This window comes from Citrus sinensis, chromosome 7 (assembly GCF_022201045.2).
Source record: "Citrus sinensis cultivar Valencia sweet orange chromosome 7, DVS_A1.0, whole genome shotgun sequence".
Taxonomy (NCBI): Eukaryota; Viridiplantae; Streptophyta; class Magnoliopsida; order Sapindales; family Rutaceae; genus Citrus; species Citrus sinensis.
The window spans coordinates 27545921-27566476 of NC_068562.1; the positions used below are offsets into that span (position 1 = coordinate 27545921).

General features: G+C 33.1%; 1 protein-coding gene across 1 annotated transcript; it reads right to left on the reverse strand.

The window, feature by feature from the left end:
* Positions 1–13710: 13710 nt before the first annotated feature.
* LOC102607711 (nuclear transcription factor Y subunit B-3-like) lies at positions 13711–14656 on the reverse strand. The gene has a single exon (XM_006493787.4). It carries the CDS (start codon positions 14554–14556, stop codon positions 13891–13893), a length of 666 nt encoding a protein of 221 aa, XP_006493850.1. The 5' UTR covers positions 14557–14656; the 3' UTR covers positions 13711–13890.
* Positions 14657–20556: the final 5900 nt, after the last annotated feature.

The following is a 20556-nucleotide window of genomic DNA, read 5'->3' on the forward strand; positions in this document are numbered from 1 at the left end:
TCTTTCTTTGTTACAACCTTTGAACTCAGTGTCTCCTTTACATCCACCATAATAGGTGTTTACCACCTATACATAAGTGTATCAACACGATGCTCATAAGAGCTGGGTAGAGAGCATAATATGATCATAGTTTTATTCTTATCATTACTTTTCACATTGATATCTTCAAGATCTAATATAATTTTGTTAAAAACATTAATATAATCTAAGACAGATGACCTTTCTTTCATTTGTGGGATATACAATTTCTTCTTAGTGGCTAATCTCTTAGCCATTGATTCCTTGATGTACATATCCTCAGGTCTTTTCTATAACCCTGCTGCTATCATCTCATTGCCAACTTTTATGAGAACACTATTCCCAAGACTCAAAATCATTACACCATAGCCTTTATCCATCACATTAGGTATATCTTCATCAGACACCTTTCTTACCTTCTTGGATAAAGAAGCCTCACTAAGTGCCTCATTCATACCTTGATGCACTAATAAAGCCCTCATCTTGAGCCTCTATAAATGAAAATCATTTTCACGTATAAACTTCTCTATGTCAAGCTTAGGTGTTGCCATTCTAAGATCAAGAACTCAGAAAATGGCATTGATATCAATTTGTTGGATCTCAAACAAGTAAAGAATTGATTTGATCTCCCAAGATCCACACTAAGTCGCTATAAACTAAGAATGACAACAAAATAAAATGATTATTGATGTCTATGATGAAAGTTATTGGAAACAAATAAAGCAATTTAACCAGAACAGAACTAAAGGTTTATAATGGTTTGGCCAGAAGGGTACCTGCATCTACTGTGAAAAGAGAGATGAGATTTTACTATTTCAGAGTTTTACAAAATACAATATTGAAGAGGAAATGTAACTAAACTTCACACAACTTTTAACAACTACTAAGGCCTTATATACTAAGAGAAATTTATTAGGATAAACCCTTGAAAAACCAGCTCATCTGTTTCTGGGTTTGTTACCAAAACCCAAAAGTTTCCTATATGTATAATGGCTTTGACAGCCATTTAAACCAATTGATGTACATGTGTCAAGGTATCATGCTTTTTGTTTCATAAAATGGCAAATGAAGCTGTCGTATTAAGGAAGTGAATCATGTGTTAAATCATGCATATTACTTATCCATCCAACAGACATTATGTAAGCATCATAAATTTCTTTAAAACTCTAGAACAGACATGTCATCTAGCCAAAGTCGACATGTTGAAAACATCTTGAAGTCGCAACTGATTTGTTAAACATAATCACAAACCGAGATTTGAGTTTCATCATTTAACAACCATAAATTAAAGAAATATATAAGTAATGATGAGCGTATAATGAGTGCAATTTTCAAATGTTGTCAAGATATCTGTTTTGGCAACTTTTTTCACCTTAATCTCGTGGCTTCATTAAGGCATTTTGCTTCTGATCTCAATTGTTCAAAACCAAAGCTATCTACTTAATTTGACCTTGTGCTTGCTTCTTCAGATATTTAATTTTTTCCTTTCATTCATCTATCTCTTTATGAAGCTCGTATGCAAAAGGGGTTGTTCCAAATGAATCTTTCATTTACTAATAGAAAAGAAACATCCACAATTCTCTTGAGATAATCCAAGGCAAAATCAAACAAATTAATTTTAAGATAAACCACCACTCAATATTTAAATTATTATATCCTCCTCATGTCTTGAATAACCTTAGTGTCATAACGAGAATCATCTTATAACCCTATACTTGTCAAGCAAGTTCTTCGACAAGTTTCTCAGTAAAGCTATTTAGAGTTATCTTCAACAATTTTTTTAGTCCTCAGAGTGAGACGACAACTGTGTTTTTTGTGCAAAATAATTGATGATAGTGGGAGAGGGCCATAGAGTACATGAAAATTGAGTAAACGATTGTACCAAAACTCTGTTGTTGCATGCTTCACAATAATCGCCTTCGCAACACATATTCTCTACTAGAATGAGAAGACGCTCATGGTCTTTGTCTTTATGTTTGCCTTCAAAGAAATACATTTAGGATGTAAGTGAAAGCTGCGCTTATCACATATATATTTCAAACCTTTTATAAAGAACCAACGAGCAACACACTGAGATTTAGGCTCCTCTGCAACCAAGAGTTTCAATGAATGGCGTGGATAAAAAGAATGTTGGATTTCTTGCATCAACTCACTGCATGAATTATAGAGATAATGTCTTTGTTGCATACCTTGTAATTTACAACCCTGCCTCAAAGCTAATCAAATGGTGTTCGAGACTACAATGTTCTTTCTTGATCATTGTAGTTTGTAGTTTTAACATCATAATGATGTTGTGATACACAATCAAGATCAAGATAAACTTACAAGAACCATGATGGGCATTGTAAAAGAAGAGTTGTTGGCCTTCACGAAGGGTAGATAGGAAATGTGCAGAATTGGAGTCGCAACAAGCAAAGCAACAATAACGAGACTATAATTGGTGTAATTTTTCTTGTTGTCTCTAATTTGATTATATCTTTATAGTTTTCTTATACTAGGGTAATGATGATATTCTGTTGAATGAAATAAATTACTTTTTATTTAATCAATTGTCTACATGTGTGCTTTAATGTTTATGGTTCTTGTTTCACATGTTTGGCTAAATATTATTAAATCCTTTTACTAATTCTGACTTGCATTACTGATTGTTGAGATTAATATTTGACTAAACATATATTTAAGTGTATAAAAGTTTATATGTGATTTCTTTAAATTTGTGTCTTTTATGAAATTGTTTACATATAGTTCTTAGGAAGACTTTGATTCGCTTATTGTTTACATGAAATACTTGGGCATCACATTATTAAGCAAAAAGAACCTACATAAGATTAATTTTAATTGGGATTAATCGTTTTAGGTAGACAGAGATTGATGTCAAGTTATTACTCTAAAATTAGAAATTTATTGACAATTAGAAAATTTTTAAGTTGAATAGTGATAGATTCTAAAACTTAGCAACTTCAATATCTTGAACTCTTGTGTTAATTTATTTGTCTTTAATTTTCCTTGCATCTTAGCTTAAATTTTTTAAACAAAAATTTTCTTTTCAACTAGGGTAAAGTTATAACTAGCTTATTTTAGATTTAATTTTCATAAAATCGATGGCTTGTCTGAGTTCGACCATGTTATTCTTAGTCTATACTCAAATAGATTTGTGTGCTTGTGAGTATATTAAAATTTACACAACAAACCAAAAATAATATATGAAGCCATTTGAAGGCTTATCACAGGTTTTGCATGTTGTGCTTTTCTTTTGAAATGAGTAATGATAGACATCTCAAATTTTTTTTCTCCAAATTATATCGCAAATGATATGTCATTCATTGATTGATTGATAATTATTTATAAGATCTAAGTGAATTAATTATATTATTCTCACTAATCAACTAATGAATGCCATATCTTTGAAATAGTTTTTTGGAATAAATAATGTGGGATGTGCAGCACTACTCTTCTAAAATTTGAGATATAGATAATGGTGGCGCAAATTATGATGATAAATCCGTTTCTCTGTTTTTTTTTTTTTTTTTTTTTTAGGCCTAGCTCGCACTTTCTCTTACAAGTATATCTCGCTTCATGTTTCCTAATAAATCCCAGCTCCGCCTGTCTGTTTTATAAGCAAAGCCTTTCTTTTTCTCTCTCTTTCTGTTTTCTCACTTTCTGTTTAACACACCCCGTATACCCAATCCCAAATGCTTGGTAGCTGGTAGTTTGACTTTGCTCTTTATTTGAGACAAGTAACATGCACAAAGATCGGATTCACGCCGTGTTTTCGGTTTTTGGTTAAAATATTTTGCAAATTGGGATTTAGTATTTTATAATGTAAAGTTCGGTCGGTGACCCTGAATAAAAGAAACGGACAAAGTACATGTCACTAGTCCAAAGACGTTTCTGCTAGCCTCTGAGGACATGGTTTAATTAATTGATTTTTTCGTGTGTAAAGAAGTGATTTACCAACGGTCTTGTCTAAATGGTTGTCAGATAAATTTTTTTAGCAGATCACTCAGTTGCGAATTGTAAAAAAGATAAAGAATTAATTAGTAATCTAATAAATCGAGTAAGAAGTTTGAAGGGTGCTCTAGTTTCTTTTCAACATGAATTAAAGGATAGCATATATGCGTGCATTGTGGCTTGGGAAATCTAAAGCATGATTAATGTAATTTCTAGAGTATTCTAGACTGCATATAAATATAGAACTCTAGTTGTAATGACAACACCTAACTCAATTGCTCGAGGATGCTTATGAGGCTGATTTATTCCGCCGACAGCAATGGCAACTCGACTTCTCAACGTTCGTTGAGTATTGACTTCTGGAAATGTAAGAACATCACGTCTATTTATTGCAAGACCAAAGACACTTGATGTGTTGCCTTCTTCGGACAAATCACAGAAAAAATCATCTTACTTCTGTAAGAGATTTGCAAGGAAAATTAACCATTGACTAAGATGGCGGCATTCAAATCTGCGACACAAATTGTCTTGTAAAGGATTAGGATCAGCTGCATTGAAGGAAATGGGAGAATTGATAACACTATTTGGCAGCATAGAAGCCAGAAGAGTGAGATTGATGAAGAAATATGGCTGTGATTAGCATAATAATCGAATGGAAGATTAATTGACAACTTCACTAATATCTCCTAGATTGTAGCTGGGTAGTGATTTCGTATTAAGAACTAATATCTAAGCTGATTTTGACGGTTCTCGAAAAGATTTAACACGGCACATCTCCCTTAACTGACTAGGAGTACTTTTCAGCACTGTTGATTTGAATGTATATATGGCCTAAATTTAACTAGACATTTGGGTTTTGCCTAGAAACAGGTAAGTACTTAGATTATTGTTTCTTTTGTTTTGTCTTACTCCTGAATTCTGCTTATTATATGAGAAACCGTTATCTATTATCCAATAAATGATTGTCATATTTGTACTTAAGATGAATTGCCATAATATGTGAAAAGTCTGGTATTATAATTCTTTTTTTATTTGATTATAAGACTTTTCTTTAAACAAAAAAAATTAACTTTTCTAACTTATATCTAAATTAGAGAACATTTGAATAGGAAGCATGATATTTTATCTCATTTTTCGGGATTTACATGATGGAGTTGATGGATTTATGAATGTGATAACGGTAACAATACATGTGGAAATCACTTTATGGGAAAATTTCTTGGGTGCTCTTGTAATATTGCTCTTTTTACATTCATTCTTTACTATATGTATGCTTCAATCAATTAAGATGATATATATACACACATGATCAATAGTGAATAAATAAGGAGAACTACTTCTCCACCTTTGGTGGCCCAAACTCGCTGCCATTAGAAGACGGCGAGTTATTGTGCCGCGTTCCTCACATTTGATAGATCATCAATAAAAGACAACTTCTACAGGTAACAGGTACACAAAAGAAGCAAAAATTGGGGAGTTTGGGGTACTACGGGTGATGCCACACGTGCAACATCGCCATTATTTCATTCGTAAATTCTTCAATGCCATCGTGTAGATTTCAAAATTTATATTTTGATGGAATATTCAACGTCCTGTTCCTGTAAACCTTTCGCTGTGGAAAAATTGCCTGTTATTAGCGGCTAGTGGCTACGGGTGACAAATGTGATTTCCATATTGGCTATGTTTTTATTTGATAATAAATTATTTTGGTTTAATGTTAAAATTAAAGTTCATTTTTAATTCATTTTCATTTTTATGTACTTATTCTACCGTTATGTGTAATATTTTTTACTGGATGATCAATTATTTTGAAAAAATTAAAACAAAAAAGTTTAATGCCCAGTGCCACGAGTGAATGCGAATGCCCTCCAAGGTATAATTGTACTAGAGTGAGATCTATAAAAGTAATGTAATTATTTGATTTATCATTTTTAGTTGTTACAAATAGACGTAGTCAAGAAGCTTAAAAACTATCACAGTTTTCTTTATTAATTTAACTTATTAATTATTGGCCATCACAACGTGACTCGTTACTAAATAATTGCTACAAAAACATAAATTTGACCATAGGAAATGTTGTGGACCAAGCTTTAGGGACGTTAACCTTACTAAACATACCAAAAGCCAAAAGTCCAATATGACTTGCACTTTCAGCATGTGTCCATTGCGTGGGTTTATTTCTATTTTAAGTAGGGGCGGGCAAATCAAGTTTTGGTACGGGTTGTTTGGGTTTCGGTTCGGATTGTAACTCGATTGAGTTGGAGAATTTAACCCAATCAAATTTAAAATGTGAATAAAATTGGTTTGGTTCGGTTTGAAAATTCGAATATCAATTTTAGCTTGGGTTGAATTCGGGTTACAACAGTTCGATTTTCCAAAAATTTGCCAGTAACCAGCCACTTATAAATTTATAATTCCAAAGTCTCAAATCCCAAGCCACATCAATAAAGAATAAAACAAATATCAACTACATCCTCAACATTTTAACAATTCCCAATTGTTTATTTTTCAATTTACAGTCCCCAGATGTCCTTACTTTGCCATGCCTAATTAAATTCCAAAATAAAAACAACCAATGCCATTATGAAAAAAAAATACATATGTATTGCAGAAAGCATACTTAATTAAATTAACAATATCTCCCTTGTCCTATTCATCACCAAATCGCAAACATAACCTTAAGGTCATTACCCTATGCGGTTGATGATAGTGAACGGAGGAGAAGGCAGCGAGACAGCGACGACAGCAGCTAGATTGAAACTGACAGCGATGCACTTGAATGGAACTAACAATAGCTCAAGGAATAGCTAGAAGCTGCAACGCTGGTGCACGTGAACGGAACTGACAGTGGCGGCATTATATGGCTGTGTGTGAGTGAGACTGAGTATGTCTATGCTCTGTAGTGTGCTGGGCTTGCTGGCTTAAGGTTGTGCATGGCTGATGCAGGCAGTGTGGACTAGAAGAGGAATTTCGGATTTAGAGATTTTGTTTTGAATATTTTGATTTTGCCGTTCTGTCCTCTCTCTCTCTCTCTCTCTCTCTTTCTCTACATATCGGGTTTTAATTTCAGCTCGGATTGAGGTTGTATCGTGTGGCTCTGTGTGAGTGAGACTGAGTGTGTCTGTGCTCTATAGTGTTCTGGGCTTGCCGGCTTAGGGTTTTGCATGGTTGCTGTAGGCAGTGTGGAGTAGAAGAGGAATTTAGGATTTAGGGATTTTGTTTTGAATCTTTTGATTTTGCCGTTCTATCCTTTTACATACATACATATACATATACATACATAAATAAATAAATAAATATATATATATATATATATATATATATATATATATATATTCCAATTTACGATTTTAAAGTACAGGAAAATTTGAGAAAATTTTAAAATCTTGCGATTTTAAAGTGTTAATTTCATAATACTTTAAAACCGTACGATTTTAAAGTTTTCACAAATTTTCCTGCAGAACTCGCACTTTAAAATTTCAGATCAGAAAACTATTATCTATACATATAAGTTCTTTTTTTTTTTTTACTTTTTTCTACTAACCCAATCGAGTTTTGATTTCAAAACTGAACAGGTTCTAAATTTGAACCCGTTCGAATTTTAAAGGTTAGCCCGAACAGAACTAAACCCAAAATAAATCTCTAGTTTGGTTCGGCTAAAGTTGACCTGCTCCAAACACCCACCTCTAATTTTAAGACTCCCCCTCCCTAATCTCTAGCTATGTGCACATGCACCTTTTATATTTTCATTCAATAAACTTTCTTCGCACCGTCGATTCACTAAAAAGTTTTACAATCTAAAGCTAGGGACTTTTTAGTTTCTTCCAAGATCCCGAATAAGTAAAATTTAGAAAAAAAAAAAAACACTAGTCACACGACACAAGGAGCCGTAGAAATTTAGTTCACCAAAATTATGTTATGTCAAACGATGAGAGAGAAATCCACGACATTATCATAAGATACAAAGAGTACAAATACCAATAACTCAGTCCCACACAAAAGGAATCCTAGCAGAGTTAAACCAAATGTTTCCGCTGCCCACTCGAGAAAAGAATGTTGAGTGGCAGTAACCCCTTACATATCTCTTTTTTCAAACCCGGAATTGATTTTCAAACCTTCGCACAGTGATATACTGATTTATTTTTTTAAAGTAGAATTCAAATTCTAAATATAACTTGAACTCTACCTTGAATAAGGAAAATCCAACTAGAAATGGAAACTGCTTATTCCTCATATATGAAACCTCCCCAAAACAAGAAAACTACTAATTGTGTGTTTACTTGAGGGTTTAGGGAATGTGAATGAAGAAATGAGAATAAAACTCATGTTTACTTGTCAAAATATAATTTAGGAATGAGAATAAAATGTGTGGGTCCCACTCAATTTGGAAATAAGGAATGGGAATCTCATTCCCATGGGGGGTTGGGAATGGGGATTCTTATTTCTTGAGCTGACTTTTATATCCCTCTAATTTTTTCATATTTTCCTAATTACCCTCGTTCAAATCACAATTAAATTTATTACTTTAAATGTCATTATTATTATTATTAAATTTTATTAACTCTATTATTTTAGTTATTATTAATTATTGCTATTATTATGTTTATTAATATTATCATTATTAACATTTATTTTTATTTTTATTTTTTTAATGAATATCATTTTTATAATAATATTTATACATGTATCTAGTTAATGAAAATTACATTATTTAATACTATATGTATTTTGGTAAATTGATTCTCATTCTCATTCCTCATTCCCATTTATTTTTGCCAAGTAAATATTGAAATCTCATTCTCATTCTAGTTCATTCTCATTCTCAGCTCATTTTCATTCCCAGCCCATTCTCATTCCACTCTATTCCTATTCCATGAAATAAACACACCATAAAAGAAAAGGAGAGAGAGAAATATTGATTTCCTAACATATTTGAGTCATCGGAATGGATTTTCTTGTATTGGTCCAAGGAAATGCCCTAGTCTTCGATATAATAGTCCAAAAACTAATTTTGTGTGAACTCCAAAAACTACTGATTTTTTTTCCTCTTTCTAGTTGACTCTCGCAATCAAGCAAAAGTTTTAAATTCTGTCCTTGATGTTTTTTGCCATAGCTCAGGGGCAAAAGTGAATAAAACAAAAACCCATGCATTATTCTCCAAAAAATGTTTCCCGTGGGGAAGCCAATAATATTGGCAAATTACTTGGCTGTACAATTACCAAAGACCTTGGAAACTACCTTCGTATGTCTCTTATTCACTCTCGAGTTTCTAATCAAACTTGTCATAAAATAATTGAAAAAGTGGAAAAACACTTATCTGGTTGGGTAGCCTTTCATCTCTCTTTGGCTGGTCGGATTGCTGGTCGGATCACTCTTGCTCAATCAGTTCTGCAAGCTATCCCCGTTTATGCCATGCAAACGACGAATCTTCCTTTAGAAGTTAGGACTAAAATTGACCGAGATTGCAAGAATTTCATTTGGAGTGAATCTTTCATTTCACAAAAGATAAGTCTGATTAAGTGGCAGACGGTTTGCCAACCAAAGGTTTGTGGTGGGTTAGGTTTCAAAAATCTTCAGATAATGAACAAAGCACTTTTAATGAAAATGGGGTGGGGTCTCATTGCTTCGCCAATAAGTCTTTGGTCTCGGGTTTTATGTTAAAAGTATGGGATCCCACTTTCCAACCTTCCTTCTGTTTTGCCAATTGGATATGGATTTCACTTATGGAAGGCTATTGGGAAAGTTTGGACAGAGACTCTCATGGGAATTCGATGGTCTATTGGTAAGGGCGGGCCCATTTTTGGTGGGATTGCTGGGCAACCCATGAGCAACCTCTGTATTTCCATGTCGTTTCTGCAGTTCCTAAGGATATTTTAGATAAAGTTGTGGCGGAGTGTACGGATGGAAAAGGCAATTGGCAGTGTGAATCTTTTGGATACTTGCTTCCTTATAGCATAATTCTTAAAATTACTACTTCTCAACCTCCTAGGGAAGAGAGACAGGATGATCTTATTTTTTGGGCCGATTCTCTGTAGGGTAATTTCACTGTTAAATCAACGTACAATGCTATCAATAGTCATGATCCAGTTTGGAACTTAGCTTGGAAATGGAATGGCCCCCAATGTATTTGTACTTTTATTTGGTTAGTGCTGCGTGACAAACTAAAAACCAAAGCGAAATTAGCTAGAAGGCATATTCCAATCGATTACGGATGTGATCGTTGTGGGGCAAGCTCGGAATCGACGTTGCATGTCCTTCGTGATTATATGGCTACCAAGAGGGTATGGAATCATTTTGTCCCAGTGATATATCGACAATGTTTTTACTCCTTAAATCTTAAGGATTGGATGATAGAAAATCTGCACAACAGTTGGAGCCTTACTAATAACTTTGATTGGAGTAGAGTGTTTGGAATTACTATTTAGTGTTTGTGGTATTGGCGAAATCAGTTCCAGTTTAATCAATCCTCTATTGATATTGTGAGCATGATTAAAGATATTAAGGGCAGAAGAAATTCACCACATTAGTAATTCCCCTCTGAACAAAAAAGCCAACAAAATGAAAAGGTGAATAGGCTGATCTCCACCGGTCTGGCCTTGGTGTAAAGTAAACACTGATGGTGCTTGTAAAAGTACGAGTATTTCTAGTGCTGCTGGGCTCCTTCGCAATCACAACGACAGTTGGATTGGAGGATTTGGAATGAACATTGGATATTGCTTTGTTACTATCGTTGAGCTTTGGGGGTTGTATCAAGGGTTGATCATGGCTTGGAATCATGGTGTTCGCTACTTGAATGTCAAGATTGATCGCTTATGTGTAAAGCAGCTGGTGGACAATCCCATGGTAAAGGTAAATGAGTTGTACCCGTTAGTTTCTTCCACTAAGGAGATTACCACTCGTGACTGGAACATCACCATTAATCATATCTACCGAGAAGCTAATTTTGCTGTTGATTTCCTTGCCAGTTATGCCTCCTCTCTTCCTTCATATTTTTTACAATTCCCTGGCTAGTGTTTCTCAAATAATTTTTCATGATATGTATGGGGTTGTTTATCCCCGTTTAGTTTTACCTTAACTCCTCTTCAAGAGTCTTTGTGTACCCAAAAAAAAAAAAAAATCATTCTTAGGAAAAAAAAAAAGTAAACAAAACATGACACTATTTTTTATTTATTTCGATAATTATTGACAATCACAGATTTATTCTTTATTCAATAACTATTACTAATCCCAAACATATAGCAAAAGTTGTCCAACTAGCATTAAGAACATTAACTTATCTAGGCTGATGCAATGGTCGATCTGATGGTATTGGCCACATCATCGCGTACTAGGAAGGCTTTGGCTAACACTTCATTAGGAATAGGAGGTGTTGCATTAAACATAGTTGAGGGGATAGCCTGAGTGCCAGGTAATTGGCTGTTCAATCAAGCGAATAAAAGCACCTCTTCTTTTCCATCATTTATGCTAAAGAGAACCGATGCTCTAGGAATAACAAACACCATCCCAGGAGTCGTAACTTTGGAGTAAAACACATTATCAGATATTTGGAACTGGTTCAGCCATGATCATTGGCAATCAGCCAAGATTATTGGCAATATTGTAGGCTATGTCTTTTACCCGTTAGAAGCATAACTTGTGCACTTAATTTTGGCACATCACCTGTTTGACGAAATTACTATAACAAATGCGTAACTCATGTACTCTTTCTTTTTTTATCATCAATCCTGTACTGTAAATATGTACCTGCAAATAGTGAAAGAGACACAAAAAAATCATTTCTTTCATCAATTGTTCTTCTTCTAATTTATTTTACATCAGATGTTACGAAGCAGAAAAGCAGTGTTCCTCTAATTAGAACACCAATCTCGGTGGTGCGAAGATGTGTATGAGGTGAGTTTGCTCCCTCGAATCGATAGCAATTTCAATTCGACTTATTGAAACTCCTTGAGTATCATTAGAGATGGCAAAACAATCTAACCCGAATTTTGGCTCGATTGACGCGACCCAATTTTTTTAAGTTTTGACCTGAATTTAAAAGTCAAAATAAAAGTCTAATCAAATTCAGGTCAGGATTCGAGCCTTAGTCGACCCGACTCGACCCAATTACTTAATAAAAAAAAATATTTTTTATTTGAATTATGTTTCTTTATTTGAATTAGACATGTTTTTTTTTTATATTTAGTTATTTATATGATTTTATGATTGAGATATTAATTAGAGTTATTTTTATATTTAATTTTAATATATTAAGGGAGGTAAGTTTAAATTATTTAAATATTAAAAAATAAAAAATATATTTGGTCGGGACCGATTAGGATCAGGCCAAGCCCGACTCGATGGTGAAAATTTAGACTTTTATCGGACTCGGACCCTTTATTTATGTTGTCGGGTCGATCTTGGGCTCGCCCATTTGCCATGCATAAGTGTTAACTCCTGGAAATGAAAGAGCATCGCCACTTAATATGGCAAGTCCAAAGGGATTTCTGATGGGTTTAAATCTTCAAACAAATTGAAGAAAAAAATCATCAGAAGTTACGTCTTGTACAAGTTTGCAAAATATCACATCAGTTGTAACTCAAATCAGAATTCAGGATACTTACTGGCTCTTCCACTGTGATATTTTTACTTGCTGCAGGCTCTTTTTAACTTAAATTTATTAGTCAGGTATGATCCAAGCCCAAAACTCTCACCTAATTACTTTGACATTGGTTTTGGGCTTTTCGTCCACCCACCTCTTGTGGGCCTCATGAGAATGACAACAGGGCCTAATAACAGCCCACTAAATTCTTCATAAAATCCCCTTTATGTAATTGGACATTACTTCAGTAACTGGAGATAATTTATTTCTAGTTTTGAATGAAAATTTAATTAAATAAAAATTAAATTTTTTTTAAATCTACCCCATTTCATAATTTATACTTATGTTTTAGATTTTAAATGAAAATTGTTTGAGAGATTCATAAGAATTTTGTGTTTTGAGATAGAAATTATATACAACATGAAGAAAATAATTTAAAGTTTTAGGATTTTTTTATATCTTATAAATAAAAACTTGACAAAAAATACTTTTCATATGGTAAAATTTTATGGCAATATGGATGATTTTAATTTCTGGATATGTATTTTACCAATTAATTTGGGGTATTTTAGAAAATAACCCTCAAAAGGGGTGTAAAAGGATATTAGAGAGGTGCTACAAGCTCCTCTCTCAAAGAAGACATGATGAATTTGGGGGCAAGAAAAAAAAAAGCCACGATGAAACATATTATATATATATATATATATATATATATATATATATATATATATATATATATATGATGCAGCTAGATAGCGAAAGCAGATGGAACGCCTTCTCAAGCTAACATAAGTGCTAAACTGGATTATGTTCTAAGGATGGCACAAGGCAAATACGATCCTAAAATCTTCTAATAATATCCTATATCATTGTGTATTAACTCTGAAAGTTTTAATGGCTCAATACTGATATTATCCATATATAAATCATATTTCATTAGATAATTTCTTTTTTTAAAAAATAACGTTTATAAAATATAGAAATTGGTTCACTTTCATGGAGATTTTAGAGAAAACTATTCCATAATGTCTTTAAGACATTGTTCTGAATTGTGATCTCATTAAATATATCATTTTTGCTCCTGGAAATGCCAATTACTAATTTTCCAAGTAATTAATTAAGAATAAGTAAAAGCTGAGAAAGAAAATTTCAATAGGCAATAGTTATACTCATAGAATAATTGTTAATAATTGAACAAAAACATTAAAAAATATTTAACAACTTACGCACACGCGCGCACACACACATATATAAGAAAATTAATGACTCAGTCCATACTCATACACACGCACACATATATGTATGTATAAGAAAATTAATGACTTAGTCCACAATTTCAATCTCTACCAGCCAACTCCATGAACATGAGCTGCCATGGCTGACCTGTTGCCTCCATTCCCATCTCTATTGTCATAAATCCTACTCAAATTAAAAGCTTCTACTCCCAAATTCTCGCCATAGCCCATGACTCTTGTGCCCTCTCCGTTACTGTTCGGGGCAACTTGTGCCCCAAGCGAGTAAAACCCCATATTAAAATTCTGAAAATCTGCCTTATTATCTGACGAAGAAAATGAATTATTAGCTTTGTTAATTTCAGCAGCAGCAGCATGGCTAGGGTTAGGATTTGCTGCTTGATCTTCTTGTCTAGCCATTGAATTCTTCTCCCCCTCAGTCTCTCTATACTTGTTGAGATAAATTTTCAAAGGGCCAACATAATTCTCAAACCCTAGGGTTGTCATTGCCCACAAAAGATCGTCTCCGTTGATAGTTTTTCTTTTCTCTCTTTGACACTTATCCGATGCTTCACCAGTTATGAAGCTTATGAACTCGGACACACATTCTTGCACAGTTTCTTTAGCCTCTTTCGAAATTTTTGCATTCGCCGGAAGGGATTTTTTCATGATCCGGCTGACGTTAGCAATAGGCAGGAACCGGTCTTGCTCTTTATCCGAGATGTTCCCGGACGTTGGACTGCCAATAGGGCTTGTTTGGTTTCTTTTTCCGGTCATGGTGGAGGAGGAAGAGAATGAATGTGTTTTAAGGAGAAAAAGAAGTGGGAGAAAGTGTTTGTAAAAAAAAAATTAAGTGCTTGTTGTAGGAATCTAATGTAGGTAGTTTGTACTTATAATTAGTCGAGGGCTGTGAGGGAAAAGAAGTTAGAAGCCAAAATATAAAAAAGTGGAAAGGCGGTTTGATGTAGACAGAAAAGGAAAGAAACAAGCACTTGTGGGATTCGAATTATTTCAAAGGATGGTTTGAGAAGAGTGGAATCTTTGAGGGAAAAGTCAAAAAAACAAAATCAATAAACAAAGAACAAGAAGAAGAAATTGAATTATTGAAGTGAAGTGATCATCGTTATCTCTTGTTCCATTGAATTTAAGTGGGGACTAATTGAAGTAGAAGCATGAGTGTGCATGCCTGCTTGTTGATATTTCTTTGTCAAAAAAATACTTTTGGACCACCCACAATGATGAATTTTTTTCCACAATATGCAAAGGTTATCGTTTTAAACAGTTAACACAGTAGTAGGTTATATAAAAAGAAATTAGAGTAAAATTATAATTGCACTACAACGATGAAGTTAAGGTCTAATTTCAATAATAAGAGTAGTTTTCTAAAGGTTTAGGCTCTAAATTCGAATTTCAATATATGCTTGGGTTAATTAAAAAAAAATAGTTTACATGGATGAATAGTTGGTTTAATTAATAAATTCTTTTAAGTGGTATAAAAAATTGAAGTTTTGAATCTCGATGAATCAATACACGCTACACAGAAGACAAAATTAACTTGTGTGATATTATACACATTTATAATATCTACAATGGATCGCTTCTCTTTATTTTGGTGGGTTTCACCTATAATTGCAGCATTTTGATAAACTACATGGGGTTCAATAATGGGTAAACAATGGTTTCTAAGAATTCTTCGACACACCAAGAACTGGCTTCACATTCACTTTTCTATGCTTTTTTTTTGCTTTTCATTTAAGCTCAATTGGTTGGTCAATGAAATCAATCTTATTTCTAACCATGAATGATGAATCAGATCAATTACATGTTCCATCCTAGCTAGCTACCCAAACAGCGTAGGCCCCAAAGCCTACTAAATAATGGAGAGGAATAAATCCTGAATTAGATTGGGCATTTCATGGAAGGAAGCTAGCAAATTTTCCCGCACTCCTGTCTTAATGCAGAGATATCAATAAATATTTTGATCTGATTTTGGTGTATGCATGTATAGCAGGTCGGGTTCTATGAAGGAGGAAAAGATTTAATTTGCCGATGGACACGCATGGTATTTTTGTACGGCTAATTAAATTAAAAAGAAAGTTTTTATCAAAAGTTGGGCACTAGCTAGCACATATGCTTTTCACTTTTCTTCCCTTCTTTGTTTGGCGTCTACTCGAGATTCTTATCTCCATCACATCAAAAAATTTTATGTACGAGACTCTTACAACACTTGCTTGCCAGTACAATATAAAAAACTCAATTTTAGCCTACAATTTTGATTAAAATATAACCCTTAATTAATAGAAGTAGAAGACATTTGAGTTGACAACACAATTCTTATTTATCCATTACTAATAAGCCGTCTCAAGATAACTATTAAGCCTAGCCTAATGGTTAGAATCACTTTTTCACAAGTGTTAGGAATTTCTATAAAAGTATTGTAGGAGTTTAATTTATATTTTTTTTTCTCACCTCTTGAGTGAAGGTTAAAATCTCTCGAATATTAAAAAGAGTTAAAATCTAAATAATATTATGAAATTCCTCAAATATTAAAAAGAGTTAAAATCTAAATAATGTTATGAAATTCCTCAAATATTATGTAATTATAAATATTAATTATAATATCATATAATATGTCCTATTCTGAGTAATAATCTCGTGTAATTAAAAAAAAAAATCGTCTCAAGGTGCATGCTTGTTAATTTCCGGTTGGATTAGACAATTAGCTGCTTGCAATTAGAGGCCAAAAGGAGAAATTAAAAAATAATTGCTTCAAAAGTTACTTCTTGACTTCTGTATTAAGTATTGACAGCTAGTTGTGCATAATCAACACGCATCGCTTGGACCTGCTTCTTTTTAATTGCTGGCCAAATTGAGCATGGTTCATCATTATTCAAAATCTTAACATCTCAATCTCAGATTATATTGTACAATTATAGTCAAACCCTAAAAAATTCAAAATAAAAAAAATTAAGAAAAAGAACCTTAGGAACCAAATTGCGCCAGATGGCTTCTTTTCCAACTACCTTTACCTGTTCTTCTAAATCCTATTAAAATAATAATTTGGGCTGTCTCTATGTCTCCAACTTTCTGTCTGCTCAATATTAATTTACAAATGGGTATTTTTAATGGTTTTTTTTCCCCTTCATTTACCAACACAACACATTTGAAAATTCAAGATAATAAAAAATATATCTCAGTCAAAGTTTGAGGCTCCATTATTTAATAAATTTTTCTTGTTAATAGTTCTTCAAGAAACATGCCCAAATTATTTAATAAAATATTTTGTTAGAAATTATGGATATAAACTGTCCGAATGTTGGTGAACAAAAGCATCCAAACAAATAATATTGATCACCTAAGCTAAAAAAGTAAGTAATCTCAGATGCCGAGGGGGATCACATATGTAGTAATTAATACAACATTGGTTTATCACTTTATTGCTGCTTCCAGGTTTATTCTAAGGAAAATGAAACATATTACAAATAACTAATGGAAGTTTTTATTTTTATTTAGTAAATTTTTTGCAGAATATGAATCTGAAAATTGCAGAAAGAAATTAATAAAGGTTTAAGATTTAAAGATTCATGCATGTGTGGCTTTGATAAAACGGTCATGTATATAATTCACTACCAGATTCTTGTATCAATATTGAGTAAATTTGATTATAATTATTTGTAATTTCAACTTGCATAAAACTCCATGAACTTACCTCCTATAATATTACTTTTCTTCATAATGTAAATATTTAGATCGTTAATTTACAATATTTCTTTGTCTTGATCGTGTGATAATAGTAAGATAAGATTCGGTCAACTGTGTGCGTAAGCTTGAGTTTATTTTTCATTTATCTGTGTCAAAGGTCAAGTTATGTTTATATTTAATATAAATGGAAGGATTTTTGGAAGTCAAATTAATGCATGAATATTTGTGCCGTAATAAGTTAAACAAACTAATTGAATTTTAAATGGTAAGTCGTCATTGATATTTTTCTATATCATAGATAAAGCCTAAGTTTATTTTTTGTTATCTCTTATCTTTTTTAAAATTTAAATTTGGGTGGTTAATTAAATAAAATTACTTAAAAATTACTCAATCAAGTTCTTAAAAGCATTAAAGGCCTTAAATACAAAAAGAAACCGCAATACATAAAGTTGAGGCATAAATTTGCACATAAAGTTTATAGTGCACGTACGCCAACATAAAAGGTGGGCTTCTAGATTTTTGTTTTGATATAATATTAAAAATGGACCCTCAAATTGCATCATAATTTATGTTATATATTGATTTAGAAGTTTTTGCATATTTTGAATCCTGTCATCTAAAGCTCCGAATGTCTTTAGTTTTATAATCAATGTAACCCATGAATGTTTGATATTTTAGCAAAATGCCTATGTACCTTTAAAATTAAAAAAAAATAAAAAATAAAAACAAAACTTTTTTGTACATATAACCACACATATTGAACATACCAAACAATTGGGCTAAAAGAATAATAGCAGGCTCTAAAAGCTTTCTCAACCCACATTGAGAAAGAACCAGGCCTTTTTCACAAAGGTCGGTCGAATAACAACATAATGAAAATGTCCAAAGCTTTTTAATACACCCACCACCAACCTTGTTTCACCAACACTCCGTTATTATATATATAATAATAATAATTGGAGTTGAGTTAGAATAGAGTTTGATTTAAAAGCGATCTCAATAGATCTTTCACCAATTATGTAAACACAAAAAAATGCATAATAGAAAAATGATTTGCCCCACCAATGAACCCTACCTCAATCCCGCTAAGATAATTTTTTGGAATAAATTTATCATTAATATAAAATTGGGGACAATTTTATTATTATTTTAACTGTTATTTATTGTTGTGTAGAGTTAAGGTGGAATTATAATATATTCTCTATCATTACTCATGCACGATAAGTGACCGTTTGGTATGATTTATCTAATCGTCACAAGTATTTATTTAATCCTATAAATTATGTTTAATTTTTTGTTGATTTTTTAGTAGAGTTTTTGAATATCAAGTAAGCTAGTTTGCTTCTATTAGCAAAAGTAAAATTTTGGACTTTTGGAGTAAAGGTTGAAAAATATTTTTAAAATATTTAAATATTCTTTATTTAATTGATAATTTTATTTCATTTTTTTCATAGTATAATTTTAAAAAGTTTTCCTATTAAAATAATTTTATAATTATAAATAAAATTTCACATTGATAACTAAACAACTAATTTTTTTTTTACAAAAACTCTATTTGTAAAAATTCTATATAAATAAGTTTGATTTGAAAGGTTATATGAAACAAGCACAGACCTACTAGGACAACAAATTAAAAAAAATAAATAAATAAACAAAATAAGAGATTAATTTGAAATTTCTTAAACCATTGTTGCCTGCTTAGAATCACCATTTTTACCAGACATCGATTCAAAACCTGACCATCCAAGATAAAATTTTGAACTTTCCCACCACTAATTTTTAAAATAAGAAAAATTAAAAAATAAAATAAAAGAATGAATTTTACATTTTAGCCTTTCCCACATAGTTGGAGAAAGGTGATATTTTTTGTGAGATGAATGAATCAAGTTTGGTTCCAGAAACTAGGGGTGGGCAAAATATCCGACCCGACCCGATCCGATCCGAAAAATTTCGGGTTCGGATCGGCTCGGGTGGTGAACAAAACCCGATCGGGTGAAATTGTCAAAACCCGATCGGGTGAAATTGTCTCAACCCGATCGGATCCGAAAACCCGATCGGGTTGAGAAAAAAAATTTGGCAAATACAAATTAGTAACAGAATACAAAATACAAATACACACTCACATGAGTATACAACACAATCACTGAATCAGACAATCAGTAACTCACTTACTCACAGAATACAGAATCTACAGATCACACATCACAGAGTCACAGACTTCACAGTGTTACACTTACACAGACTCACGGATTTGCATTTTACAGTAATTCACAAAGTATTCACCTCACCGCAACAAAATAATTCAATAATTCACAAGAACAGAACACGAGCAAAGCAAAGTCTCATTTTGGCTCACAAACCCTCACTCACTCAAACAGTCAAACACTCACCAGTCACTGCCTCACGATATCACAAACCCTCACTGTCACACACAAATCACTGAAAGTCTGAAACCAGCACTCAAGCCGTTAAGCACAAGCAGTCAACCCACACCCATTCCCGCCTCACGACCTCCGTCGCTCACCACACGCAGCAAATACACACTCACAGTTCACGGAGCTACCTTCAATCGGCCACCACACGCAGCAACCGCTGCCGAGAACGACCCGAACTGAAGCCGAAGCTGATTCGCGAAGATCGTGACTCGATCTACAGATCTGCTGCAACTAAGCTCCGGATCCAAGCCTTGAATCCTCCACTCCACCATCACTCAGTCCGATTGAAGATCCACCCGGCAAGCTGCCTCCGATCCGCTCGAGTCTCCACCATTGGCATTCACGAGTCACGCCTGTTGAGTGTTGACATCCGGCCACCACACCCTCACGGTCACGCCTCACGGTCACGGGTCACGACTCCAGTCTCAAAACTCAAAAGGTCTCTTCACTCTCTGTTTTGGAAGTTGAAAGTTTGGATTTGGAACTTGAACTCTTGAAGCCCGAACCGAATAAGCAAATCCGGCTTTTGAAGTTTGAACTTGTTTAAGTGATGGTATATCCGTATATAATATATAGTTATATATGCATTAATGATTAATTATAATTGTTATTTTTTATATGTTATTTGAGAAATGTTAAT